This window comes from Strix uralensis, chromosome 18, assembly GCF_047716275.1.
Source record: "Strix uralensis isolate ZFMK-TIS-50842 chromosome 18, bStrUra1, whole genome shotgun sequence".
NCBI classification, from domain to species: Eukaryota; Metazoa; Chordata; class Aves; order Strigiformes; family Strigidae; genus Strix; species Strix uralensis.
The window spans coordinates 16,792,007-16,819,148 of NC_133989.1; the positions used below are offsets into that span (position 1 = coordinate 16,792,007).

Sequence of the window (27,142 nt, forward strand, 5' to 3'; positions counted from 1 at the left end):
TTTGGGTTGTATTATTATTAGCAGCAGCAACAGCAGCATTCCAAACAGGAAGATTGAAGGGATTATTTAGAGCTCTAGGCCTGCAAGCTCCTTATATGGAGCTTTAGAAAGGAATTTGTTTAACCACAAACGAATTAACTGATGCAGCTGTTCTTGCAAAGCAAGAAAAAAACACAAAGGCCACCCTCCACCCTGGGGATGTGCGCAGTGAATACCCAGGGAGACCCAGGAGACGGCACTGCCGCCAGTAAAGCTTCTCAGCGGGAAGACACGGCAGAGAAAAACCATATTAAATGGTTTCAAGACTTTCTGAAACATGGCAGCCTCAAGTCTGTTCCTCTGGCTGGCTGTACCGCCCTCAGCGGTGACGGGTGGGTGTGTGCTGCCGCGGAAAGTAGGTCAGCTGCTTTGTTCTGGGACGCTCTGCCGTGAGGAGCTGAGACACCAGCCTTTGCTTGTTGCTTTGGGCACAAATCTACCTTTTTGCTTTTCTTAGGGAACTTTAAAAATATATTTACGCATATCAAAAAGCTCATTAAATATAAATTGTCATTAAGTATAAACTGTCACCTTTTATAATGACAGAAATTATCTATTTGTGCACAAGGTGACAGGCACTGAGCGAAGCTCAGCGTCATGGATACTCCGTGTCTTTTGCCTGGGAAGGGGGGTGTTGGTATGGGAATGCACCCCAAGAGCCCCTGCTCTCTGCAGCCCCTGCTCGTCCACACTTTACAGGGTGGGGGGTATTATGAAATTGGTTTCCGCAGAAAGTATCTACACCCTTAGGATTATAGACCCATGCATGCACGTGTATATATGCATGTATGATTTCTGTATGCACTCACACACGCCTGAATACAGGCAAGAGGAAGCAGTTTCCGAAATGGCCCGTTTTTACTGCTTCCACCCTCCACGTTGGGTTTCTTAACGCTCATCCTTAGTTGGCCAGTTCACAAAGTCGGTTTTATTCCACATACCAGTTTGTGCTAAGGACAAGGCAGGATTGCCCCACACCTGTCAGAAGTCTTTGGTGGGGTGGGAGAGGCCCTGTGGTGGTGGTGTTTGATGTCTGCCCGAAACACGAGGGGTGAGTGTGCGGGTAGCCTGGCGTTCATCCTGCTCGGTGGGTCAGCTGGGAAGTTTTGGAGAATGAGGAGCTGGACTAAGTCCACAAAACTGGAAGGTGTCTTCACAGGCACAGTGCACATACCAATAGAGTAGGGGAAGAGAGGGGATGCACTCAGGTTTGTGGAAAATACCGTATTGGGTGAAGCAGCTGAGCTTGAGGACAGGGTCACCGTTTACAGGGGTGTGGACCTTGGAAAAGGACAAAAGCAAGATCCTACACCTGAGACGGAGCCTTGGAAGGAGCCAAGGACCCTCGTACTGGTGCCCACTGATGTGCTTGGCAGTGACTGGCTGGGGAGCAGCTCTGCAGTCAGAGCCTGTGAGGAGAGCAAGCTAAGCCTGGCTTAAAGCAGCAAGGAGGGCTGCTGTACCAGGCTGTGCTAGCAGAAGTGTAGCCAGTGGGTCAGGGAAGTGATCGTTTCCCTTGTCACTTGTTAGACCGCATCTGGAATATTATCACCTGGCTTCCATCCACCCCCCCACACCCCCTCCCCCAAGAAAGATGTTGACAATGTAGAGGGGACACAATAGAACCAGGGGCTGGGAACACGTGGCCAGAGAGGAGAGACTGAGGGAGATGGGCTTCCTCACCCTTTCAGGTACTGGAGCAGATGGAGCCAGGCTCTTATGGAGGTGGGTGCTGGGAGGAGGGGTCACCACCAGAATAAACGGAAAGAGAGGAGGTTCTGTCTGGATAGAACAAAATTTCTGCCTGGGGACAGCTGAGTACCGGCCCAGGGCTCAGAGAGGGGGTGGGATCTCTCTCTGTGGTGATTTTCAAGAATCGGCTGGACAAAGCCTGGTACAACATGGTCTGAACTTGGTATTTACCCTGCTGTGGGCAGGAGCTTGGACTGAAGACCTGAGGTCCATCCCAGCCCGAAGGACCCTGTGCTGTCTCCCACTGCTGAATTTGGTTTTCCCATTAGAAGGTTTATCGAAGCTCAGTCTTACCTATTTTTTTCGTTCCTGGTATCTAACCTAACAGTTGCCTGAAGTGCTTCTCTCAGCAGCCCGTGGCTTTGCTCTGCTGGAGGAGCTGGCGCGGCCGCTGTGCTGCTGGGCTCGGAATGCCCTGGGCCACCCCTGCCCTGGGCCACCCCTGCCCAAAGCTTGCTCATGCAGCGTCCGCTCTCGCTTTGGGCACCTCCTCAGCCTCAGTGGGCAACCTGCTCCTGTGGTCAACCACCCTTGCAGTAAAAAAGTGTTTTCTTATGTCTTAGTGGAATTTCTGTTCTTTTTTACTTCAATTTGTGCCTCTTATCCCGCCCCTGAGCCCAGAAGAGTCCAGCTCTGTCTTCTCCCCTCATCGGGTTTCTGCACACATGGAAGGGATCCCCCTGAGCCTCATCCTTCCGGCTGAGCAGTCCCAGCTCTCAGCTTCTCCTCATCTGACGGATGCGCCAAGCCCTTAATTATCTCAGAGGCATCTCTCTGCCTCTCAGTTATAGGGTGGGTGGTAAGAACATACCAGGCTGTTGTGTATGTGCTCGGAGAAGCAGCTGATGCTGTCGAGATCAGCTGCTCTGGGACTCGTCTTTCTCAGGGCAATCAGCATCCGCTTTAGCCCTTGAAATCATCTGCTGAGTTTTAGGGTTTGGTAACGGGGAGGGAAAAAAAATCCCCTCAAACAGCTCAGCCTGTACTGTCCCGTCCCCTGTGCATCCTTGTCTTCAAAGGGGACTTTGTTCTATTGATGTCTCCAATAGTTACAGCATTGACTTTTAAAAGCTTACTTTGAAAACCAAAGCTTTTTGAAAACAGGTTTACTTGAATGCTTTAAAGGAATACACATAAAATAGAGTTTAAATATATTTTTTTTTTATTTCTTGTGGTTTTTCTTTATATTAGATTTTTTTTTTCAGTCAAAAGACAGCATTACAACCTACCAACCAAAACCAGGTTACATACACACAGGCACACTACATAATGTATTCCAGGCAGTCATGTCCTTCAGTCTGTTGACACACGGCAAATGTTTAAACAATGTCCTACAAGAAGTAGACACCCTTTCCCTACTAACCTGCTTACACTGATTTAACATGTAACACACAAAAAGGACGTATTTTGTTAGCTTTGAGTTTCAGACAAGGTTTCAGTCCTACAGCATAGGTGATGTAGAAAAACGTGGGGCTTTTTTTTTTTCCTCTTCTTACAATCCCGGTGTGGAAGTTGTCCCGCTGTGGTAAGGCATCCAGCAGAGCACGGCTGGTCGGGAACTGCTGCGTGGGCATCTGCTTGGTGGCGTGGGGCCCCGCAACCCCCCAGCCGGGTCAGCCGCGTGGCTGCTCTGCCCCGGGGAGCTGCTGGCTGCAGGGCTGGCAGCTGGGGACGATAGCGTTCTCCGGCGCATTTTAGGGGAGGCTTAAGGCAACCTTTTCTGACCAAATAGCACTTTCTTCTCCTTTCTCTTGAAAGAAAACACTGGCGATTGAATGGGCCATCCATCCTGGCCAAGCACTGTTGCTCATTCTGCTGCCACTGCTCGCTCTCCACGCACAAACTGGTGAGGAACTGGGGTTTAGGCTGGGCTTTTCAGAGCTGCCTAAGAGATTTACCACCCCAAATGCTAAATGTTTTTTAGATTTAAAAAAAAAAAAAAAAAGCTAAATGCTTTTTAGGGCATTAATTCTGTTAGGCTTCTCTGAAAATCCCAGCGTCTACTTTTAAAACAACATAGAAACACAGAAATATCGAAAACTGACTCCCCAGTCATCCCTTGCATAGGACTTTTAACTATAGTTCACTGACTTCTTCAAGTTCTGTAGTTGTGTTAAAAAAAGATGACACACCATGAAAGAGGGTGAAAGGCACATGTACAGTCAGTCCAGCGTGGAGATGGATAATGTGCATGGATGAGTTTTGCAAGCAGAATTCCTACGGTTGATACATACAAATAAAATATTGCAGTGCTCAGTGGCTCTGTACGGATATATTTATGATACGAGAGAAAATATTACTATTTTACTGTTATGCCTTGTGCTGTTCCCTCACCCCTAGATTTCCCAAAGCATAATGATGTCAATATAAAGCTGAGGATAAGATTTCAGTGAGACTTGGACATAGCTGCTCCCAGCTTCCCTGACATGGGTACACGAGGTGAATGTGAGAGCGGAGAAACTTTGGGCTCCCCTGTGCAACCCATTTTTAAGCTACACTTACAATTTACTGTGCTGGTTTCCCCCTCCATTTGCAAGGAATAAAATTTTCCCCCCACAGAGGTGATAAAATACCATCAGAGTGGAAGGCAGGGAGATCCTCATGGTTAGCTGTGACAGAGCCAAAGCCTCACACAGTGTTTTCCTGCGCCAGGGCGTGCGGTAGCATCCCCCTAACAGAGCTCTGCACTCGCTCTGGGTACGGGGCTGGCAAAGCAAAGCCAGCCAGCCCAGGGGGTATTAGCTCAGAGCGAGTGTAGGGGGGGGGACACCTGTGTGTCACCTCTCTGTAAAAAGAATTTTAAAAAGGACTAGACGTAAGAGCCATCTTTGTTATTAAATGGAGCTGTTCATCTTTGTCATCCTCATCCTTATAAAGGAAGACTTGTGGGTTTAGTTAATGACACAGATCTCTTAAGAAGCAAAAAGAGAGGCTGTTTGATGATGCATCAATGAAGGCATGAAACGGGAGACCTCCTGCCCAAGCTGTGTCTGGATGTCCAGAGCCCGCGGCTGTGAGTGCTCCCACCAGCGGCATCCTGGAGTCGAGCGGGGGAGAAGGCAGCGTCCCCGGCAGGGCTGAGGACACCTCTCACCAGAAGAGGGACTTGCCAACCACACAGAGCCTCTCCCACCACTTCATCCGGCTTCTGCAGTCACAGTCATGCAACCCATGGCAGCCACTCTGGTCATGGTAGTGGGAGAGAACTGAGCCCTTGAGGATGCTGGGCAACTATTCATGACTTTTCATTCATTGTATTGAGCAGATCTGAGAGAAATGGGTGGAGATGGAAAGCTCTGCCTTGAAGAAGACAAGCCCTGAGGCGATCAACCCAGTTTAAGGCCCTTTAATGTCTCCGGCTGGTCTAACAGTGGAAACGCCCTGGGATGGAGAGGCTGCACGTGTGGTGGGTGTCTGTCCTTGGGCTCTGGTCCCTGCGAGCAGCTGTGCTGAGGAGTTCACCAGACACAGTCCTGTGGTGGAGGAGGACTTGGGGGGAAGCTCTGAGGACTGGGGGGGATGCTGGAGTCCTGGCCTGTCCCTCCCACCACCAGCAGCTATTTCTGAGTGCAGGGAGCAAAGAAGGTGCAGCAAACTGGGGGTACATCTGTGCCACCAGTGGAAGCGGTGACTGTTGAAAATCCTCAGTGGCTAGAGAGTCACCGTGGCACCAGCTGAACATGGGTGGCCTCTTGTTTTAAACCTGGACACTCAGGGAAGACTCGAGGACTGCCATCACCCCATCCCCAGCACAGGGGAGCAGGACTTGGTGCTGCCTTCTGGCAGGCAGCAACAGGCAGATTCTGAGAAGCATTTTTCTTGACTTGAGGTGTTTTATCGCTTCTTACTGGCTGTTTTCTAATTATGATATGGTTTAATCTTTGGGGACTCATTTGTTTTTCAATAAATTCACTTGAAATTTAATTTCCACTTTATGCAGGGCACTGGAACTGATATTTATCCTCCATGGGAGCGACTGCAAAGCTATGTGTTTCAAGCCTAGAACCTCACTGGAGTATTTTTTCATCTTTTTTTGTTGTTGTTGTTCTGACTGGCATGACAAGACATCTAGTGTGGTGTTTTGTTTTTTTTTTTTCTCCCCAGTGAGGCTGGATGGAAGAGGAAAAGGTATCAGTAAGATGTAAATGTAAAACTATTGATTAGAAACATGCCTAAAGGAAGAGTGAAGATTCCCACAGTGGTGATCTTTGAGATGAGCCTTGTGTTTATGCTATCCATGGTGAAAAAGAAACACCGACTCCCACGGAAAGAATCGTTTTCCTTCCAGATTGAGCTTTTACAGCAGAGTTTTTTGGAAAGCGCATCTGTGAGTGCAAGTTTCAGAGCACTGCGTGATGAGGACTTTGCCCCACCTCCCTGGCAGCTCCCCCCAGCCTTGCAGTGCAGGCGAGAGCCAAAATTCGGTGAAAGGACTTTGTTGCTGCTGATGTGGTTGCCAGCAAGGTGTCCTGCATGTGCCGCGGCCGCTAGCCTGCCTTTGCAGTGTGGCAAGCAGAGCCACGGCGGAGTTGCCCTGGGAGGTGGGCTGTACGGGGGCACGTGGGTTTAGACGTGTCCTGGCGTGATCTGGTTTTCATCTCAAGAGGTGACACTTCTCCAGGAGGGCTGCCTCTCGCGGTCTTGTCCTGATGGCTGGGGGAGCCTTGCCACTCGCTTCAGGGGGTTCATCCATCGCACCGGTATGGAGCCAGGCTGCGCTGCCCCGTGTCAAGAGAAGGCAACTGAGATGCAAATCTCTCCTTCCTTGTTCGGAGAAGATCCCCTGCACCACGGGCCTTTGAGTGGCGGAAAGGCTCTTTCCACCATAGGAATCTGCTGCCTGTACTGCTGCCTGCGCAGTGTCCCGATGCCCCCAGGCCTGCCCGTCCATGCCCGCTCCTCACACAAAGCCAGTGCGGGGCTGGGAAGCTGCTGCCGGGGCCAGAGCATCTTGGCCCATCCGAGCCCCAGCAGCCATGGCTGCAGCACTGCCACGCACCGGGGAATGTTTCCTTTTTTCTTTATGCTTTCATTGCAAGAAAATACAAACATTTCCTCCAACAAATCTGCCTGTCACCTGCATCAGCATTTCTCCATGTGATTGCTTCAACGGTTTCTCCCATCCTGGCTGCCTTCTGATCCCAGGGATGTCGTGGGAGCCAGGCCAGCTGTAGCTTCACTTCCCAAATCCTCAGGGGCTCAGTGCTTAAAATCCGTACCTGGTTGTTCACAAACAAGTCCAAGGAAGGACCAGCCACATTCTAGCAGCTGTAAGGTGAATTTTCTTGACACAGGCAAACGAAGAGGGGCTGCTGCTCAGGGATGGTCTCACCACAAGTGGCCACAGCTCCTTTTCCGTGTCGGTTCTGTGTCGGAGCATCAAACCCTGCAGCTCTTCCAACGCGCAGCAGCCTGGGCAGCCGTTCACCGACACGTGCTGCCAAAGGCTCCGGCCACATCCCCGCAGCGTCCCTCAGGATCACACAACCAAAGGCCTCACAAACCCCACATCCGAACAGAGAAGCATGGAAAGACCACATTTTTAAAGACCCCGGCATATTTGTTTGTCCCTGAGTCCATACTGTAGTTCCCTACGCAAGTAAAGAAAAGAAAGCAAGACTCATCCTAGCCATTCAAGCAGGACACCTGCCTCCCTGCCAGCCAGCGCCGCGTTTGCTTCACCTTCCCGTTGGGAGCATCGCACAGCTAGTCACAAATTGAAAATACTGGGTGCAAAAAAAAAACCCCAACAACAAACCCCTAAAAAACTAAAACCCACACCCCAAAACAACCTACCGAACACCCACACCATGTCGTGAAGTATCTACACATGCACACATGTGCACACAGAAAGAGTTCTCAGTTTTTAAGCACCTTTCATTTGTTTCAAGATTTGAGGAGACTCGTAACCTCAGTGTAAAGGGGTTTTCTTGCTCTGGCAACACTGGGCAGGAGATTTGGTATCAGGCCAGGTCTTGTGCTCGCTGTTGGGCAGGAGAGGAGCATTGCAGGGCTTCTGCAAAGCACAGTTTGAACACACCTTTGCCGCAGCATAAGGAGGGCTGTCACACTGGTGGATCGACAGTCACTTTGCAGGGGGTTAGTAGGTGATTATTAGATGTTAATACATGAGCAAGTGTGCAAACAGCAGAGGGGGCATGGCAGGAGCCCGAATATGCTGTGGTAAGTGCGCTCCACTGACCTGCAGGATGCTAGGACTCTGGATTAGCCTCTTCATGAAAACATCATTAATAATTTATTGAGCCGTTATAAACATACTCTTGATACAAAGTGTGATAATAGTTCTGCTTCATGTCCTGTGCTGGCTGGGCACAGCGTGATGAAAGATGTCTCAGACTGGCACAGAGAGAAGAAAGGAAAAGAAAACAGTTTGCGTTCACTTCTGAAAACCAGGACGGAGTAACAGCATCAGCCACTTGAAATGGGTGCTGGGTGCCGGCTGTTGGCAGCCACGACTACGCTGAGCCCCCCCAGGAGCACGGCCAAGGGTTTCTGCCTCGCGATGGATGAGCAGGATGCAGAGGATTTCGATGAGGGGTTTCTCCTACTGGGGTACTGTTTGCAAGCAGACTGGTGGGCATGGGAAGGCCTGGCAGGTGAGACATGGCAGGATCCGCCCCGGGACGCCATCCCCGGCCAGCCTTGCTGCCCCCTGCCCGCCATCCCCAGCGAGCTGCAGAGGGGTGATGCTGTCGCAGCCAGCCTCTGACTTCAGGAGCACTCTGGAGGGACTGGCAGCATCCCAGATGCACGGGAGAATTTGCAATGAAGAACAGGCTGGGAGGCAGGACGTTGCTTGGCTTGTCCACTTCTGGATGTATATTTGGGCTAGAGAGAAGATGCTTCCTCTACTGCTGTTGCCCGGTGGCCACAGAGCTTATCACCCAGCGACATGGGAGAGAGAACATGATGAAGGCAGCACCTCACCGGACATCCATGGAACACCCGGGAGCTCAGGCTCAGCCCCTGCTTGTCTTCACGTGCACCTGTGCCAGCAGCCCTACAGATGCTCCCAGTTCACACCAGGCACCACTTCAGAGGGAAACAAAAGGCATTTAATGGGAAGCCCAGGAAGCCAAAGGAGGTAAACGTTCCCCTCCAGTCAAGGAGCTGTCAGCCTCATCACCAGGAGGACACCAGAGATGAAATTGGGCGATCTCCAGTGTGGCTTTAGGTTTGGTGACGAGGGACGGTCATTGCGGCGAGGCCCGAGGAGTGGCAGGAGATGCCGAGGGCTGGGGTATAACGCCCAGTCCCCCAGCCCGCTCTTTCTCTGCTGATAAACCACCAGCCATGAAACAACCAGCTCGGGTGCCAGCGTGCTCACCAGAAAGGCTGAAAAAGCAGCGACCAAACCAGCGTGGCAGGTGCAGAATACGGCCCAGCACCTCGACAGTGCCACGCTCGCTACAGCAGGCACCAGCCGCTGCAGCCAGAGGGGCAGGAGGCATCACATCACTCGTGTGATGAGGGCACCGGGTCTCAGGAGGACTTGAAACAAGAAACTGGCCTGGAAGAATTGAAAGGGAAAGGCTGAAAAGAGAGATTTGAAAGCGGTTTTTCATTTTTTTCTGGGCTTTTGGGAATGCCATGTCATCGGAGCGAAAGATAAACACTGCAGGTTAGCATCATCAGCCAGCTCGCCCACGGTCCAGGCTCCCAGGCATAGAGCTGGGGGCTGGTGCTCATAAGAGGGTTAATTTTGTTTTTAATCTCATTTAAAAATTAATAAATATCAGCTGTCTGAGGCTGGGCTTACCACAATTCCTTCAACCTAAGTCCCAGGCTGATACTAAGGGATGTAACATGGTGAATGGAAGAAACTCCTGTGAAATCAGCATTTTGGGTGTGCGTGGGAGGGTATTTCTTGTCTCAGAGGGTGGGAATCCAGGCTGTGAGCTGGCCACAAGCAGGACGTGATGGCCAGACCTTCCGGGGGGCACAGGGTGCAAAACCAGTCCCTAAAGGGAGGGAGCTGGGGGGAATCACCAAATTTCTGCTGGGTTTGGAGCCATCTCAGCTGATGCTGGAGCCAGTGAAAAGTCTGGACCGTGTCCTTTGGAAGGCAGAATGAGTCCGTCACAGGGAGGGGAGGGATTTGCATTAAAAATCAGCATTGCCCACAACAGAATTTGGCCCTTCACAGGAAAGGATGTAATTTTTAGTGGGGGAAGAAGGCATTCCCATTACAGCTCCGCTGCAGCGATCCTCTCGCCCAGCCCTCCTGCCCCATCCTGTCCCTTTGCAGCCACTCTCAGGTCCATTTTTGCCCTTACTTCAGCCTCTTCCCTCCAGCCTCCTCTTCAGCATCCCTTCACCACCAGCTTCGACGTGCTTTTGCCACCTCAGGGAAGCTCCACAGATCTCTGCCTCCGCTCCCCTCCCAGGGATTAACGCCGGGCAGCCGACGCTCCTTGGCTTAAACGGTGCCTCTTACAAGTACATAGGTATTTAGAGAAATACCCACACCCACATCTATATGTATATAGGCGTGGCTTGGGCAGCTGAGTGGCTCCAGGAGGAGGGGGCTTGCTCAGACGAGGCAGCCAGCAGCTCGGCGGGACCATCAGTCACAGCGATGCTACCGCCGGCCACGGGCTGGCCACCCCCTCCCAGTGCGGTGGCCACGGGCTCCGGCGAGGTGCTGGGACAGTGCTTTGTTTCCTGAGATTGCTTTTAAAGTTGTCTTTAAAAAAACACCATGAGGCACCGCGAGCTGCCCGGCTGACCCTGCCATGAAGATTTCTACCAGCTCTTCCCCATGGCAAGCCCTTTTGGGACCGGCAGTGGGGGTTTTGTCTTACCATGGTAAAATGTAGTTAAGAAATGAAGGAGGGAGGGGCGGTGTTTGCTGGTTTTGGGGTGAGGAAGCATTATTTAGTGTTATTGATGAGATTTTCCTAAAAATCCCAAATCTTGTTGCTTTGTTACTCTTTTCACTTGCGCTTGGTGCCTCTGCTTGTGACATCCCAGTCTGGCTATGCGTGGAGTCATGACATCATGAAGAAAGGCACTGATGTCACAGGCTTGTCAGGACAAACAGGCTTGGCCGTGGATTTCAGAAACGGGTGATTTCACCAGGAATACCGATTTCCCGTGTGAAGGTTGGCGTGGCTGCGAGGGTGGAGGGAGCGGCACAGCCCTCCACGCTGGCAGCTCCAGGGGTTGCTGGCCCGGCTGGCGCCGGGGGCCAAGGGCGAGGGGAGCAGCAGAGGGTGGGGGGAGGAAGACGAGGAGTGGGGGGGCCGGGCGTGCAGGCCTGGGGGGGTGCGTGGAGTGAAACCGCAGCCCGGCGTCACCGGTGTTCGTCAGGGCCGACGCTCCCCAGGGCGGCTGGTGTCGGGGCAGGGTGTGAAGTCTCCTTCCACCGGGGGAGGTGGTGGTGGGGAGCGGCAGCGCGGGCGTCCCGGCGAGGTCAGTAGTTGCAGTGGCGCTGGCAGGGCTGGTGGACGAAGGTCCCAGCGTGCTGCTTGGCCCGGCGCAGCGGGCGCTGGCGGGCCCGGTTCTGCCGCTGCAGCGCCTTCTGGCTGAGCCAGTGCTTCTCCGCCAGCTGCTTGGCCCGCTGCACCCGCCGTGCCTGCCCGACCTTCTCCAGGATGGCAGCCTTCATCGAGAGGGACCTGCTGTGGTGTGGCACGTGCCGCTCCAGCCGCGGCTCCGGCACCTCCCTGCAGAGAAAGGAGCCATCAGTGGCCGCTGGCTCCTGGCCCTCACCCACCCCGGCAAGAAGGGGACCGGGGTCTCCAACCCCCTTCCCGTCACGCTGTGCCCCCAGGATGGACCCGGCCCCCTCCCGCCCCAGTAGCCTGCCAAGGGCTGGGGAGGCTCCAGCACAGGTGGGTTCTAGGACACCCGGGATAAATCCAGACACCACCGGGAACGGGGCCGTCCCACAGTTTCCCACAGTGGCTAAGTGCCTTGCGCCCAGTGGAGGGAAGTCAAGCCTGGCCCCGTTTCCATCCTGCTTGTGACCCATTTGGTCTCCTGGCCCATTTCTAGCTCCCTTTGGCACCCTTTCTGCACCCTCCAGCACTGAGGTTCCTCTGAAGCTCTTGATATCAAGCTGTGGCCCTCAGGGACACTCCGCAAAGAGAGAAGTCCTGGAGGACCAGTGTCCCCTAGACGAGGTGGAGGTTCACCCTAAATTTTCCTCCTCCTCTGCCCCAGTGAGAGGCTCATGGGGCAGATGCTGGAGGGCTGGGACCAGGGGGCAGTGGGGACCCCATGGCACAGTGGGACACAGGGGCTGGCCAGCAGTGGCAGGGCTGAGTGTGTACGTGATCAGGGCTTTCCCGGTGCTGCGGGGCAGTGGAGGGCAGCCATGGGGAGAGGGCAGAGCTCCCCAGGAGCTGCAGGGAGGCTGTGGCCCTGGGGAAGGACGGTGGGCGGCTCCAGCCTACAGCTCCTGGGGAAGGAGAGGACAGTGGGGCCATTTGGGGCATTTCTGTTTAACCTCCCCCCCCTGGCTAAGCTGGATTTTGGGGCAGGGAGAAATGTCTGCATCCATGGCTGGTGGTGTCCTGCTCCTCCATGGCTGTGCTGGGCCAGTCAGAGCCAGGAGGGTGATCGGGGGACTGCAGCAACCTCCTGCCTGGGGGCGCCAGGAGCCTTGGGGGGACCACTGCGCCCAAAGGCCACCTTATCCCGTTGGGTTTGCTTTGCTTGTGTCATACCTGTGCAAAACCCTGTGGTTAAGCTCAGCCTGGCAAACCCCCCTGGACGGGCAGTGGGGTGACAGGTGGCATTGGTACAGGTGGCCGCACCAGCAGACCCTGCTTGCGACAGGGGAGGGGGACACAGCCCTCTCCCACTGCAACCCAGCGGCAAGCTCACGGTCCTGCACCCACAGACATCTCAGCATGGCATTGGGATCCCCTTAGCAGAGTATTTTGGGACACAGAGGCTGCCATCCTCGCACAGCACCAGTCGGGGCACCCCGCCAGGTGTGCAGGGTGCTCTCTTGAGGCGGGATGTGGGGACACTGAGGACCCCCACAGCCCCACTCCATCCGTGGGCAGCGGGGGTGAAATGCTCCCGGCACACACAGTGATTTGGGGTGTTGGGACTGACCGTCCACCCCAGTGCCCCAGCGTGTGGTGGGGTCGGCAGCCCCCAGAGAGCCCCCCCGAGCCGCACTCACCCATCAGCATCATCCTCGGGGCCCTCCCCGTCCACCTCGAGGGTGCTGGTGACGTAGACGGACATGCTGGGGTGCTCGATGAGCAGGTCCTCCATGGGGCTGCTCCCCACGCCACCGGGGCCAGGCTCCTCTGCAGTAAAACAGGGGGGAGGGGTGACAAACCAACTCTCGTCCATCAAGCAGGGACCGGCCAGAGCCGGGGAAGCGGCGGGTGCCGGTGGTGGCGGCCCGGGGGGTGCCGGGCGGGATCGCGCCGAGCGCCCGGTACCGCCAGCACCCACTCGCCGGGCTGCGCCGGGGCGGGCACGGCTGCCTGGGGGTGGCGGGGGTGCAGAGCCATGCGGGGCGCAGCGGGGACACACACACATACCATGTACAGTGGGGAGGGGAGGGGGGAGAGAAAGGGGCATCGTTAGTGCAAGAGACACCCCACACCATCACCACCAGAGCCGGGCACGGCGTCGACGGGACCTCGTGGGGAGGGCGACGCCAGCACTGCCCCGCACCCCAACCAGCACCCCCCGCTCCGGGGCGGCGGCCGGTGCTGTGGGGTCTGGCTTTGCTAAGCCAGCAAGCGAGGGAAACGGCTCTGGTTAGGCAGTTTAATCAAAAACTGGGGGAAACCAGCAGGGTTTACCGCAGCATTTTTTTTTTCCCTTCTCGAGATGAAGGAAGAAATTCAGCTGGCAAGAAATGCTGCTTTTGCCTGCTCTTAGGGCACCTGAGCCATGCTGTGCCAGAGGAACGCGGCCTGCCTGCGCTTCCAAACACCACGCGGCACTTTGCAAACATTGAAACCAAGCACACACACAGGAAAAAAACAGTTCACACCTTTTTTTCTGGAAGAAATCAGGGGAATAAATTCTTCAGCAAAGGTTTTCACCGCGCTTTCAGCTTCAGTCCGTTAGAGGCCGGGTTTTGGATGGTTCATCCAGGGGCTGCCCCCTACACCCCTCTGACACCCCAACCTTCCTCTCCTTCCCTTCCTCACCTCCGCCTGGCAAAAGCACTTGGGTTGGTGCTTTTCTGGGCTCCCTGTGCTCAGAATTACTTGTGTTATGGGAAGGGAGCCTGTGCCTAATGTTGGGCTCATCTGGATACCGAGACCTGTTGCCAGCCTCATCGGGGGATTCGAGGGAACTGGTCTTGGGGGGGGATCCAAGTGCAGTATCTCTATGGGCACGTGTGGCCCTGCAGTTGGGTGAGGGTGCAGGAGAAATCAGAGGTGAATGTGTTCTTGTGGTAGAGAAACACAGCACATGAAGTATGGGACCAGCATTCACCACCCGGCATGTCCCCTGCTCCTCCTGCAGACGATGCCTCAGCCAGGGGCTTAGGGCAGGCCACAATTAGCCTTGTGAATACGACAGCGCCTTTCTTCAGGTCAGTGGATATCAAGCTATTAATAGTTGTTGACGTGCCGGGCTGGAGATTATTTGTCAGCCTGGAGACAGCCACTGAGCCTGGCTGGAGCGTTCCCACTCCGCAGCACTCCTGCAATGGTGGGACCGCGGGTGTGGGGAGCAGGGGACCCGGCGCAGCTGAACCCTTGACCCATCCATGGCTACCTGTCCCCATCCTTTGCCAAGGTGGGTTTTAATGTCACAAGGAATATTTCAGGATGCCCAAACCCCTGAGTGACTTGCAGCTGTATCGCTAAGCACCGGGAAATGCCCTTTGCTCACTCCCTGGGTGCTGAGCGGAGCCACGCTGGGCGTTGGGGCGAGAGGGGCATCTGAAACGCTCCTGGGAGATCTGGTTAATTCAGATGCTTTTTCCAACACATGGGTCAAAGATCTGGCTGCGAGGGAATGAATTCAGAGGCTCATTAGGCTGCCCCACTACTGGGAGGGAGCCAGGCTGTGAGAGGCTTGCTGGCTGCTGTGGCTCAAAGGTGAAGGATGGGGACTGGAGCCAGCAGGTTTAGTTTTTAAAGTGCTTTGCATAACTCCAGCCTCAGAAATAGGGCTGAAATAAATCAGTCCCTCACTGGCTGGGGAATGCTACAGGAAAAGGCAGTGGTAGGGCTGGTGGGGATTAGCAGTGGGGTGACAGGTCCCAGGCAAACACACTGCTGAAAGCTGGCTCTGCACCGAGAGCCTGGCTGCTTGATTGGAAAAAAAATGGGAGCCTTTTGTACCAAAGTCATCCCTGGATCCTTGCTGAGCTGGCTGCAGTCTCGGACCCAGGGGATCGGGGCACAGTCCAGATCTGGGAAAACTCCTGGCTCCTTCTGACACGTTTTGGGCATGCTACAGCCATTGCCAGCTGGCCCAGACATGTGGTAGCTGCGTGCCTGTTGCTCCAGCGACCTCCTTGCAACCAGCCCCATCCCATGTCACGGCTGTGACCCCCCAGGACAGTCACCAGAGAGCCCAGAGGACCCGGAATCCTCTATGACTGCCCATGCCCACACCACCCATAGTGCTGCCACCAGGCACGGGGCTGTCCCTGTTCCTGTTCCCCATCCCAGGCTTATCCATGCTCCAGTCCCCTCTCCAGCTCACCACACGGGGGAAAAACCTGAACAAGTGAGTCACATCACAAAAACAAGCTCTGCTCAGTGCATGGGGGACAGGCAGGAAGCATCTGCTTGGAGAACAGATGCCTGCAAGAGGGAGGACAAAACCTTCCTCCTAAACCTGCAGGATACGTTTGTGGTCCCCTGGGCTGGGGCACCACAACTAAAGAAAGGCTCCACAAGCAGACCATGGCCACTGAGGAGCTCCCACACAGGCAGGCATGTTTGTCTAAGTCCTCTGCTCAATTTGCAAGCAAAAGGTCATAAAATTATCATTGCAATTGGTTGAGTCATCGAGCCTACAATAGAAACACCAAGGTCTTAACGGAGCTGGGGAAGCTCTCAGCACACAAGGAATTTGATCCGCCTGGTTGGTGTCAAAGGGGGCTCCGGGGTGTTGTCACCATCCCTGGGAACAGGGAGCCCCTGAGGTCTTTCTGGGTACATGGACCTTGGACCAAACGTCCCTTGTCTGAGTGCTGCTGGCATGGGGACTGGGAACGATTTGGGAAGATAAGCCCTTTGGAGATGAGATTTGATGGACTCATATGACCCAAATGTGGCCAGATCGCTGGTGGCATGTTCCTAGATGCCTCCTGCCCTCGCGTGGGGAAAGCCTCAGCCCCCCACTAGTGTCCAGGGAACAGGCCCCCCACTTTCTTTCAGCAGGGGCGTCACGGGCAGTGGCCAAGCCCACCTACTTCTGCCAAAGTGCTGCCCCCAGCACAGCTTAGCCAAGGCCACGGCACCCCCGCAGCTCACAGGCAGACAGCCTGCGTGGGTTGATGTCCCCCACCCCACCAAGCCCCTGGGGTGCAAGATCACACCCAAACCCTGGGTAACCTCCCCAGCCTGGTGCTGTGCCAGGGTCCCATCCTGGCACAGAGGCACTTGGAGGCTCCCAGGCAGCAGCAGCCCCAGCTGGGGACACTGCGGCTGCTGCTCCCACACTGGCAGGGAGCTGGGAACCACCACTGGGAGAGGAAAGGGGAAAAGGAGGAGCAGGCTGGGGGCTGCTGTGGTGACCACAGGGCTGGGTGCTATGGGCAGGGTGGGGGGACCAGGGGAAGAGGGACGAAGGGCAGAGCTGACCACACGTGGTGGAAGCTCATCTGCTGTCATCTCAAGGGGTCTGCCCTGCTCTGGAGAGACAAGATGCAGCAGAGATTGTGGAAAACTAGTCCCCCCTGCCTTTCTCACCTGCAAGATCAATTATGAGCCAGCCATCCTCCTCCTCCTCCTCCTCAACGAAGGGTTTGGGCTCCTCCAAGCCTTCTGGCGTGTTGCTGTCACTGAAGAAGAGGCTGGTAAGACGCTGAAACATGGTGGGGAGCGGTCCAGCAGGATGGACGGTGAGTTAGAGCTACTGCTGAGCACCAGCTTCCAGGAGTGGAGACAGAATCAATGGGCACAGAGGGGTAAAAACAGCACTCAGGATCCTGGTGGTGGTGGAGATGCTTTGCTGCTAGCAAAATTGTAGCTGAGTTGAATGACGTGTAGTGCAATTCTGAGGTTCTTCACTTGGCTTCAGTGCAAAGGCCTGTAAAAGGGAAAGGAAAAAGAATAAAGAGTTTGGCCTCATTGGCAGCGTGGTCTTCCTGCATCCCGGGGGCTCAGATGGGCTGGAGGGGCCAGTGAAAAGGTGGCTCTGGCACTGATCTGTGCTGTGGCCTGTCCCAGCTGCTGGCAACTCCAAGGGCATCACACACCGTGTCTGAAAGCAGCAGTGAGGGGCTCAGTGCCCGCGCCCTGCAGCCCCCCACCTGCACCAAGTCCCACACTGTGTCCCCTCCCTCATCTGCCGGAGCTGGCAGGGGCAGAGACAAACACAGTCCCAAAGTCGGGCTGGGACCTGCCTCCCCTGGCACTGAACAGGCACTGAGCATGGCTGGTGGCACTGAGCTTTGCGTTAGGGCAGGGCAAAGGGTGCGATGCTGCTGTCCTGTCTGAGGGCTGATGGCACGAGCCACCCCTAAAACCCACCCTCAACCCACTGACAGCCACCCCAGCGTGGCCACCCTCTCCTCCTCGAGCTGGGTCCCACAAAGCCCTTGCTGGCATTTTAAAGCTCAAGCCCTGCCTGTGCAGATACCTGCTCGAGGCTGGTTTAATTTTGAAAATCGTTACTGTTATTGTTGCTGTCTGTGTATATCTGCAAGGATGCTCTTCTGATGCAGTTGCATTTCATTGCCACCCTCCAGCCCCAAAAGATGACACTGTGTCATCACTGCTCCTTTATAAGGACCTTATAAGGAGCCACAGGACAAAGCACTTGGCTATGGGCTGTGTCTCATCGCCCAGTGCTCAGGCAGGAGCGGGCAGGAGCAAGCAGCAGCCAGCGTGCAGGGCAGGGCAATGACAGCGTTATCCCAGCCCGGGGTGAGGCTGCTCCATCTACACTCATCAGTGTTTTACCCTTGGGGAAACACATTCCCCCCAGCTCAGGGGGAGGTTAGGACTCACTAAGTTTATTAATGACTTCAAAGCTCTCTCTTGGAGAGGCACAGACATCAGCAGCCACAAGGTGCAATTTATTTGTGCGGAGAAAATGGGTTTTGGTCTGGAGACATTAAAGGGCATTAAAATGCCATCAAGAGCTAGATGTGGGGAGAGAGGACGGCTGTGTGCTGCCTCGCTGGGCACATTGCTGAAGGTGCATTTAGAGGGCAAACCCCCAGTTCATGGCTCTGTCGACCAAGGTGATGCAGAGCCTGCAAAATGGTCCTGGACCCTGGTGAAGCCCCATCTGCTCTCAGCAACATGGAACGGGAAGGGTGCAGGGAGGCACGATGCGTCTGAGCCTCGTTCCATACACACACCAGTCCCCCAACAGCTCAAGTCCCAGCTCAGCCCCCCCACAGTGAAGTGGCCTCTCCAGCCTCAGCGTTGCTGGGGAGGGCAGCTGGCCTGGGTGCTTGCTGAGGTTCTGGGGCTCAGGCTCTATTTATCCACTGTGGGTCCACTACACCTTTTGCCTTCTCTTAGGTGCCTCGGGAGGTACAACATCTGCTCCACAAGGCAGAAAATAAAAAATCAAGGGGACCCTTTCCCCATGGGTGGGATCCCCTGGGCTTCGGGGGCTCACCCTGATCTCTGCGAAGCCCAGATGCAGAAGGGAGTGTCGGAGCATGAAGAGCCTTGTGACACCCAGCTCTTCCTCCCTGGCATGGCCGGGGCAGCGGCGTGACACTACCTGTCCCCTCGAGCAGGTCTCAAGCCCCTGGTGACTTCAGTTGCCCCAGAGGTGCAGGGCAGACCACGCAGCTACAACAGTGCCTGGCTCCACATCCCAGTGCTCAGGGGTTCAGCCCCTCCAGTGCCACACGCTTCCCTCTCCTGCTGGGATGGAGCCCCCCACCACCGTGGTTCATCCCTTCCACTCGCACCCTGCACCCAGATCCATCTGGGGGAGAGGCTGCAGCTAAACAAGCTGGGCTTCAGCTGGGATGGTACAAAAGGGACTTGGCTGAGACTCACGGAGCCTCTCGCCACGATGATCAGCAACGATTCCCTGCTCCGTGTCCTAAGATGGTTCCTGACTTTCCCTGGAAGCACTGAGCGGGGGGTTTTGGGGCACTGGGACACGACAGAGTCATTTCCTCCAACTGCAGTAAGAGCTGCAGGCTCAGCTAAGGCAGCTCTCACCTCCCAGCCCCCCATCACCACCACAATGGTAGCAAAGCCACAGCCTTTCTGTTATCCTCCAGTGTGCTCATGATTAAATTATCCAGACACCCCCCCTTTCCTGGAGCATTAAAGTGTAATAATATAAGGTAGGGAAACAACATGAAGAGGGGCTGATATCCAGCTGGGCAATGAATGGAAACTGGCCCCTCGGGCTCTCTTGTGGGCTTCATGCTGAGCACAGTGGGGATTTCTCTCCCACGGGACCCATGTGTGCATCCATCCTCCCCCAGGCCAGGCTGGCAAAGGGCACCCAGGACAGCCCTGAAGGCTGCAGTATACAGCCCATTATTGCTGCCTGCAGTCTGAAATCTGGCATCTGCATGGAGCACTTGCCTGGTTAGTAAATATCCTTTAACAGTATATCGATTATTTAATAAATTTATTAAATATCTAATTGCAGCAGAAACCCCGTTACTCCCAGGTACCTGCTGGAGATGTCTCAGGGCTTTCTGCTGTTTGCTCTTCCCCAGGTCCCCAGGCAGGAGGGAGCAGGGCAGGAAGCACCCAGCAGCCTGTGGCAGGCACAGGGGGCTCCAATCCCCCGAGGACACCATGGCCCTGGCTGGGTGCAAGACCAGGAGCAGGTTCATGAGATTTTTGAGCTGGGGCAGTTCTGCCTGTGCCATTCCCTGGCTGGCAGAAGTGCTGAGCCAAAGCTGACACCAGCAGCACCACGCAGCTCCTCAGGGTGACATACAAGGGCTAAAGGGGGCAAGGGACAGCAGGGTCCCCTGTGCTGCACCCCGAGCCCACCTCTCTGGGGAGAACACTGGAAATGCTCTTGGCCTGCCTCAGCCAGGGGCCTACAATGAAAAGTTCAGTCTCTTTTTCCCCCCTGCAACGTGCATGCCACACAACAGCTGGGGACAAGAGCTGGCACACAGAGGATGGGGGGAGTGGTGGCCCCAGTCCGGCTGCAAGGGGAAGGTCACCCAGGAAAGCACCCAAGCAGCTACTGCAGGCCAAGGTCTGAGCCAGGCAGAGATTTTCCCCATTACCTCAGCAAAGCCAGCCTAGAACAAGCTCGGCACGCACAGTCCTACCGAAGCTCCTTGCCCGGATGGCACTGGAGCGCTCTCTCCGCTCTGCGGGCTTGGCTTGGAGAGCCCCCAGCAAGGAGCTCATCTTCAAGCAAGTTCAAAGCCAAATGATAAATTACACAGTCAAAAGAGAGCAGAAAACCTCACTTTTATTTTGTTTAAACTTGACAGCAGCTTTCAACGGACAGTAGCAAAGCTGATTTCCCCCTCCACTCCACCCTGGGAGCAGGGCTTATTCCCCCCAGCACCCACCTGCTTAGAGACTAGTCCCCAAAAAAATCACGGGGTGCATCAACAGGAAAGTCAGGACATGAAGTGTCTGGACTCCAGAGGTGCCCACCCTAACCCGAAGATAACTTTCCTTTCCTGAAGACAGCAGATACTACTAGTTTCAATTGCCCCCTCTCCCAAATTTAACTTAATTTTCCTTATCTCTATAATTAAAGGCCCTGGGATGACCACACTGACATCACACACAGCCAACGCCATAATAACTGCCTGTCAGGGGCCATCCTGCTCCTGTGCCCCCGGCACACCGGCAGGGCTGGGGCAAAGGGGAAGGGGCTCACAGGCAGGGCGAGGGGGCTCGCAGGCAGCTGCGACAGCTCCAGGGGCAGTAGGAAAGAGTTAAAAGCTCCCCCAAGAGCAAAAGTTGAGATGGATCATTTTAAAGGATGATTCCCCAGAGAATTTGAAGAAGCCCCCAGCTATCCCCAGCTCCATGCCAGGGAGTGTGGGGTGGCCCTGAACCACCCACTGGTGCCCGGGTGGGCCACGCAGGCAGGGCAGAGCTTGCAGGATGAGCCCCTTGGGTAAAGCCAGCCCCACAAGCTCCTGCTGCCTGGGGACGCTGTGATCCTAAACAGGATCTTGGGGAGATCGGTTCACTGGTAAAACCTGTGAGAGCAGCCACGGGTCGGTGGGAGCACGGACAGAGCAGGTGAAGGCAGGGTGCTGCGCAGTGACCCGTGCAGGATGGCTGCCCGGGGCTGCTCGGCCAGACCCTGCCTTGGCTGCCTGACCTGGCCGGAGCAAGAGCTGGGCAGAGGGACAGACAGTGCGATCAGACAGGCCTCGTGGGAAGAGAGCAAAGGCTTCCCAAGAGTCGGAGCAGCCCTGCCAGGGCTGGCCCCAGCGGCACTCAGGGAGCTGTGGGGGAGCTCCTGGCAGCACAGCTGGCAAAGCCTTCGGGATGCAACCTGCAGGGTGGAGGCAGGAGCTAGATCCTGGCAAGCAAGGAACAAAATGAGCTTTAATCCTCACCCTCACTTTATCCTGTCTGATCTGAAATCCTTGGCAACACTGGGTTAAAGAGGCAGGATCAGGCAGGCTCTTTATCTCTGAGATGCGCCCTCAGCAAGTTTGCGGATGACACCAAGCTGAGCGGTGCAGCTGATCCCCCCAGAGGGAAGGGATCCATCCGGAGGGACCTTGGCAGGCTGCAGAGGTGGGCTCATGTGAACCTCGTGAAGTTCAACCAGGCCAAGTGCAAGGTCCTGCACCTGGGCTGGGGCAGTGCCCAGTACCAGCACAGCCTGGGGGATGGATGGGTTGAGGCAGCCCAGCGGAGAAGGATTTGGGGATACTGGTGGGTGACAAATTGGATGTGAGCCAGCAATGTGCGCTCGCAGCCCAGAAAGCCAACCGTATCCTGGGCAGCATCACAGGCAGCGTGGCCAGCAGGGCGAGGGAGGGATTTCTCCCCTTCTGCTCCACCCTCGTGAGGCCCCACTTGGAGCCCTGCGTCCAGCTCTGGGGTCCCCAGTGCAAGACAGACATGGACCTGTTGGAGCGGGTCCAGAGGAGGCCACGGAAATGGTCAGAGGGCTGGAGCACCTCCCCTGTGGAGAAAGGCTGAGAGAGTTTGGATTATTGAGTCTGGAGAAGACCCCAGGGAGACCTTATTGTGGCCTTTCAACTGTATAAAGGAGGCTTATAAGAAAGACAAAGGCTTTTTACCAGGTGCCTGTAGTGCCAGGACAACAGGCAACAGTTTTAAACTGGAAGACAGGATTAGATTGGACAGAGAAGAAATAGAAGAAACTAGACTGGACAGGAAGAAATATTTTACGATGAGGGTGGTGAGACACTGGCACAGGTTGCCCAGAGAAGCTGCGGCTGCCCCCTCCCTGGCAGTGTTCAAGGCCAGGTAGGACGAGGCTTTGAGCAACCTGGGCTGGTGGAAGGTGTCCCTGCCCATGGCAGGGGGGTGGAACTAGATGGTCTTTGAAGGTCTGTTCCCACCCAAACCATTCTGTGAGTATATGATCTCCCATCCACCCTAGAGAGCAGCTCCTGGCTAATGTGATCAATGCATCATCCTTAAGACACTCCAGACCCACCCTGCAAGCCACCAAGAACATCAGCTCTTCAATGTCACCATCACAGAGGGTTGGGGGTGACTTTCTCAGCCCTTTGTGAGGCAAAAGGCTCCTTGGCCGGCTGCTACCAACAGCACCCAGATGGCGAGATGACCACATGCCACCTCAGTCCCTGTGGTTTTCACCAAGCCCTTCTCTGGCTGGGACAGCCCATGGCCATCGGCAGATCAAACTCCAAAAGTTTTTCCACGTTTTTGGAAAGCCTCTGCTTTCCCTGCAGCAAATGTTTGTTCCATTTAAACCAGTGGAACTTGGTCCAGCAGCCTCATGGGAACTGCAGAGTGGGAGGAACCCAAATGTGTCCCTGCCAGGAGACCTGAGACACTGCTGCCCAAGTAGTGCCTTGTCACCAGGCAGAGATGGTGGCCACAGAAGCAGTTTGGACCAGGAGGTGGTTTCTCTGCCCCTCTGGTGGCCAGGGGTGGTCAGAGCTCTGGTGCCTTCTTCCAGCCCACCCATACCTGCCAGACATCTGTGGAGGAGGTATGGCCAGTGCTGGGGCACAAAGGGACTGTCCCTGCACCACGTCCTTGAGGCTGAGCTGCCCCAGAAACCACACACCCATCCTCTGTCCTCTGCCAGAGCTGGGGTCACCACTGTGGGACAGCTGCCATCCTGCCAGGCTTCCACAAGCCCCTTTACTTGGCACATCAACCCCCACCCCAGGCCACTGCCAGCACCAGGGGACAGCCCACAGGTGACACTTGAGGACAGATGAGTTTCTTAATGAATGAAGTTTATCAGAATCCTTCTAGAAAGTCCAACAGCCTTTTAAAACTAGCCAGAGGATATTAAATATTAAAAGTTAAAGTACAAGTAAGGAAACCATAATGCATTGAGTTATTTTTTTCCCCCCCTTCAGAAACCTTGACACAATAATTAGTTTTCTGAGTCACTGTCACTGCAAATAACCCCAGGAGCTAAGAATAGGCAAAAGGATCGGCAGCAAAGCCCCAGGATGCGCCAGGAGCTCACCAGGGCGGGAGCCGCAGCTTCACAGGACTGGCAGCTCCCAGAAGTCACAGACTGCAAGAACAACAGCAACTCCACTTGGAAATGGCAACAGGCTCCCTGAAACTTTCCATAAATACTCAGCGGCGGGAGGGATGCTGCTGACAAGCAGCAGAAGCGGTCCTTCCTCGGCAGAGCTAAGAATACCCCGCACAGTCATCACAGCAGGCGTTGGAGGTATAAATCAGGTGCCTTCCTCCAACCCACTTGGGAAATGTTATTTTCAACTCATTTTACCTAAATTAGACAAGGGTTTCACAGGCTGCTCTCGCTGTGCTGTATGTACCAAAATCCTAAGCCTGGCACAGAAACACAAAGTGAAGGAGAAGGGGGTCCGGTAGATGGGCAACTCGGGGGGGAGGCCCTGCTCATCACCCCAAAAACGACCAGTGAAGCACCCGTACACTGCCCTCTATCCATCCCCATCGAGGAAGGGACCAGAGCTGGCAGGGGCTTGCCCAGGACAGTTTGGCAGGGCTGGATTAAAGCATCTGGTCATTCATCAACTGCTCTACAGCTCCTGCTTATCCCTGTACTTTGCCAGCAGCTTTGTTCATGGGGTTCGCCTGGGGGAGCACTGGCTGCCCAGGCAGAGTTGGGTCCCAAGGCTGCTGCCAGCATGGACAGATTGACTCCAGCAAACAAGAGGCTGATTCACAGCCAGAGCCTCTTCCACTGCAGAGCAGGGGAGTGGAGACTTAGAAAAATCCCCCCCCAATCTCTTTATCATAAGACTCTTATTATTAACGGCAGACCAAGCCAGCACCTGGAAGGGCTTTCCTCAGCCAGCCCAGGAGCTCAGCGTGGACTGGAATCCCCACGTGCTCCTCCATATCCCACCTGAAGGAGAAAGGGGGATGTTTTTCCTGGAGCTGGTGTCACCAGCTGCACAGGCTGCCTTGTGTAACTGCTGCAGGAAGGTCCTTGCCCCAAGGACAAACCTGACCTTCTGCTATTTGATGTCATCGCACAGAGCCTTGGAAAACCTGTCAGTGGCCAGCAGAGTCTGAGCAACCAGGAAACTTCTAGATTTGCCATGAGCTGTCCTAGGAAATTTTAGAAGTTTCCTCTCTGGGATGCATTAGGTGAAACATCTCTGGGAGCGTGCGTATCGAGAGGGGAGCAGCCCCGGTGTTACACCCTCCATAAATTGGAGGAGGCTGAATACTAACTGCCAAGTTGGACTTTGATATCGCAGGAGCCTGGAGCTCCCCCCCAGCTCCTCCCGAGCCTGCCCAGGGCCACGTGTGTGCTGGGGCAAGACTTGCCTGTGCAAGGCACACTGTGCGATTAGTGCTAAAAAGCTCTTAGATAAGAGTTCACATTTTGGATTTTTCCAGTCTTGCTACGAGCAGGTGATATCAGTTTATTCTTGAGGGGAAAAACTTCCATTATGTTTTTCCTTTTGTGTTCAGCCCGATAAGCACCAATTTCATGCAACAGGTTCCTAATGGTGACAGTGAGCTACAGCAGAAAGCTTTTGGCTTTTTTTTTTTTTTTTTTTCTTTTTAGGGGGTGGGGGGGGAAATTATGAAAGGAGAAGAAAGATTTATTTTAGAGCAAAAAAAATTTTTCTTGGCACTCTGTAGACTAAGCCAGGTAGGAAAGAAGGTACAGCACAGTCCTGTACCAGAGCCCAGCACCTATTTTTGGGATGGTTTCCTGCCCCAGCAAAGCCTTGGCCAAATTAGTGACGTCACTTGGCACCTGCCCAGCTCAGCTTTGCTGAGTGGGTGTTGCTGGTCCCAAGAGAGGCACTTTAAGCCGGTACTTTGGGACCCCAGGGTGCCAGTGCCTTTGCTCAGGCTTTCTAAGCAGGGCTGTAGCTCCCCTGCACACAAGAGACATAAATGCATAGATATATGTATTAAAAAACTACAAAAGCAATAATGCCCTTTTTAACATGTTCCTACGGTTACACTCCACGGAGTCCAAGTTTTTCATCTGATGAGCTGCCTCAGATGGGAGCAGGTTTAGTGCCCGGGGCCTTCCAGGCTCAGCCAAGTGACTGAGGTCCCGAGGCTAGAGGTGTGAAATCCATAAGAAAGTTGACCTTTTAGGACTTAGCCGTTCCAAAGCAGGTGCACTTAGAGCAGTAATAACAAAAGTAGCTGCTGCGTGTGGTACCCAACGTACCCGTGGGCTCAACATCCCGGGAGATGGTGGTGCCACAGCGGCGGGATGCCACGGCACAGAGCTCAGCCCAGCATCCCTCACCCGCCACACGTGGCCCCAGGCATCGCAGTTGAACTCGGTAAAAATATCCAAGCCCCCGAATCTCCTGAAAAGTGCTGGGCTTTACAAAGTAAATCAAGATCTCAAGATTGGAGGTGTTCAACAGCATCAAGTATTTGATTGAGAGCAGCCAGTTAAATGGAAAATACGGACGTAGCTATTTCTAGATCGCATCTATTTCTATATTAGAGATTTACATTCTCTCTTCAAACTCCCGTTTTTCACCCAAAAAGCCTCTAATAAACGCTGGGAAAAGGCGACACCGGCCAAACAGCGGCAGGGGGGGGACACGGGAGGGGCGGACACGCGTTACCGCTGTCGTTAACCCCCCCCGGACCATCAAACCCCCCCCCGGGCATCCCGGGGCACGGCAGCCGGAGGAGAAGCTGCGCTCCGCGGGGTCACGGCAGGACAACGCGCCCGGAACGCGGCGGGGGGGGGGGGAGGGGGGGGGCGGGTGGGGCCGTTGATGACGTCTCAATGTCATATGCAAATGACGCGACGTCACTAGAGCGGAGCCAATGGGAGCGCGGATCAGCCTCGAAGCTTAATCCGGTGATGAAGAAACAAACAACAGGCGCGGGGGGGGGGGGGGGGGGGGGGCGGCGGCGAGGGGGGCCCCCCTCGCCGCCAGGCACCCCCCCCCCCCCGCGGGAGAACCCCGCGGCCGTGAGAGCCCGCTCAGCGCCAGCCCCGCCCGCCGCCCCCCGCAGCGCGTTGTTGAAGGAGACTCACCTTCCCGTCGGGGCGGCGTGAAGGGGAGCGGCGGGAGGCGCTGAGGTACCGCCGGTCCCGGGGGCCGATCGCGCGGTTCTGCCGAGCGCCCGCCGCTCCCCCGCACAAATCGGGCCCTTCCGACAGCTGATCGTGACGTCACAAAGCGGCCCGCCCGCCGACGGGGACAGCGGCCAATGGGAGGCGGCTCTCGGAGGGCGGGGTCGGGAGGGGGCGGGACGGCACCGCCCACGTGAGCGAGGGGTCCCGCGGTTCGGGGGCGGCGGCGCCCCGAGGGTGGGGGGGGGTGTCGGTCCGGAGTCGCTGCCCCGCGCAGCCCCGGGGCCGAGGAGGAGGCGGCAGCAGCGGGCAGGGGGTCCCGCGCCGCTCCCTGTGGCCGGGCGAGCGGTCCGGCGGGGCCACGAGTCCCCGAGGCGGGGCCAGCCCGGACCCTTCCTCGCCCCGAGGGACGCGGCAGCAGCCCCGAGGGGAGGGGCAGGGCCGCAGCACCGGGAGGGCGGCGAGAGGCTGGGAAACCCCGGGATGTGCTGGGGGGGGAAGGGGAGCTCGCAACGGGAGCGGAGGGAGGGAGGTAAATGCA

The 27,142-nt window shown here is 55.5% G+C and overlaps 1 protein-coding gene across 2 annotated transcripts; it reads right to left on the minus strand.

Annotated features, from left to right (window-relative positions):
• Positions 1-2,930: 2,930 nt before the first annotated feature.
• TP53INP2 (tumor protein p53 inducible nuclear protein 2) lies at positions 2,931-26,705 on the minus strand. Of its 2 annotated transcripts, none has more exons than XM_074888603.1 (4): positions 26,563-26,705; positions 16,674-17,013; positions 12,953-13,082; positions 2,931-11,480 (listed from the first exon to the last, which is right to left on the minus strand). In XM_074888603.1, exons 2-4 carry the CDS (start codon positions 16,795-16,797, stop codon positions 11,228-11,230), a joined length of 507 nt encoding a protein of 168 aa, XP_074744704.1. In that variant the 5' UTR covers positions 16,798-17,013; positions 26,563-26,705; the 3' UTR covers positions 2,931-11,227. The 2 variants fall into 2 exon arrangements, with proteins under 2 accessions (XP_074744704.1, XP_074744703.1); XM_074888602.1 differs by having other exon boundaries at positions 12,953-13,265.
• Between the last annotated feature and the right edge of the window lie 437 nt (positions 26,706-27,142).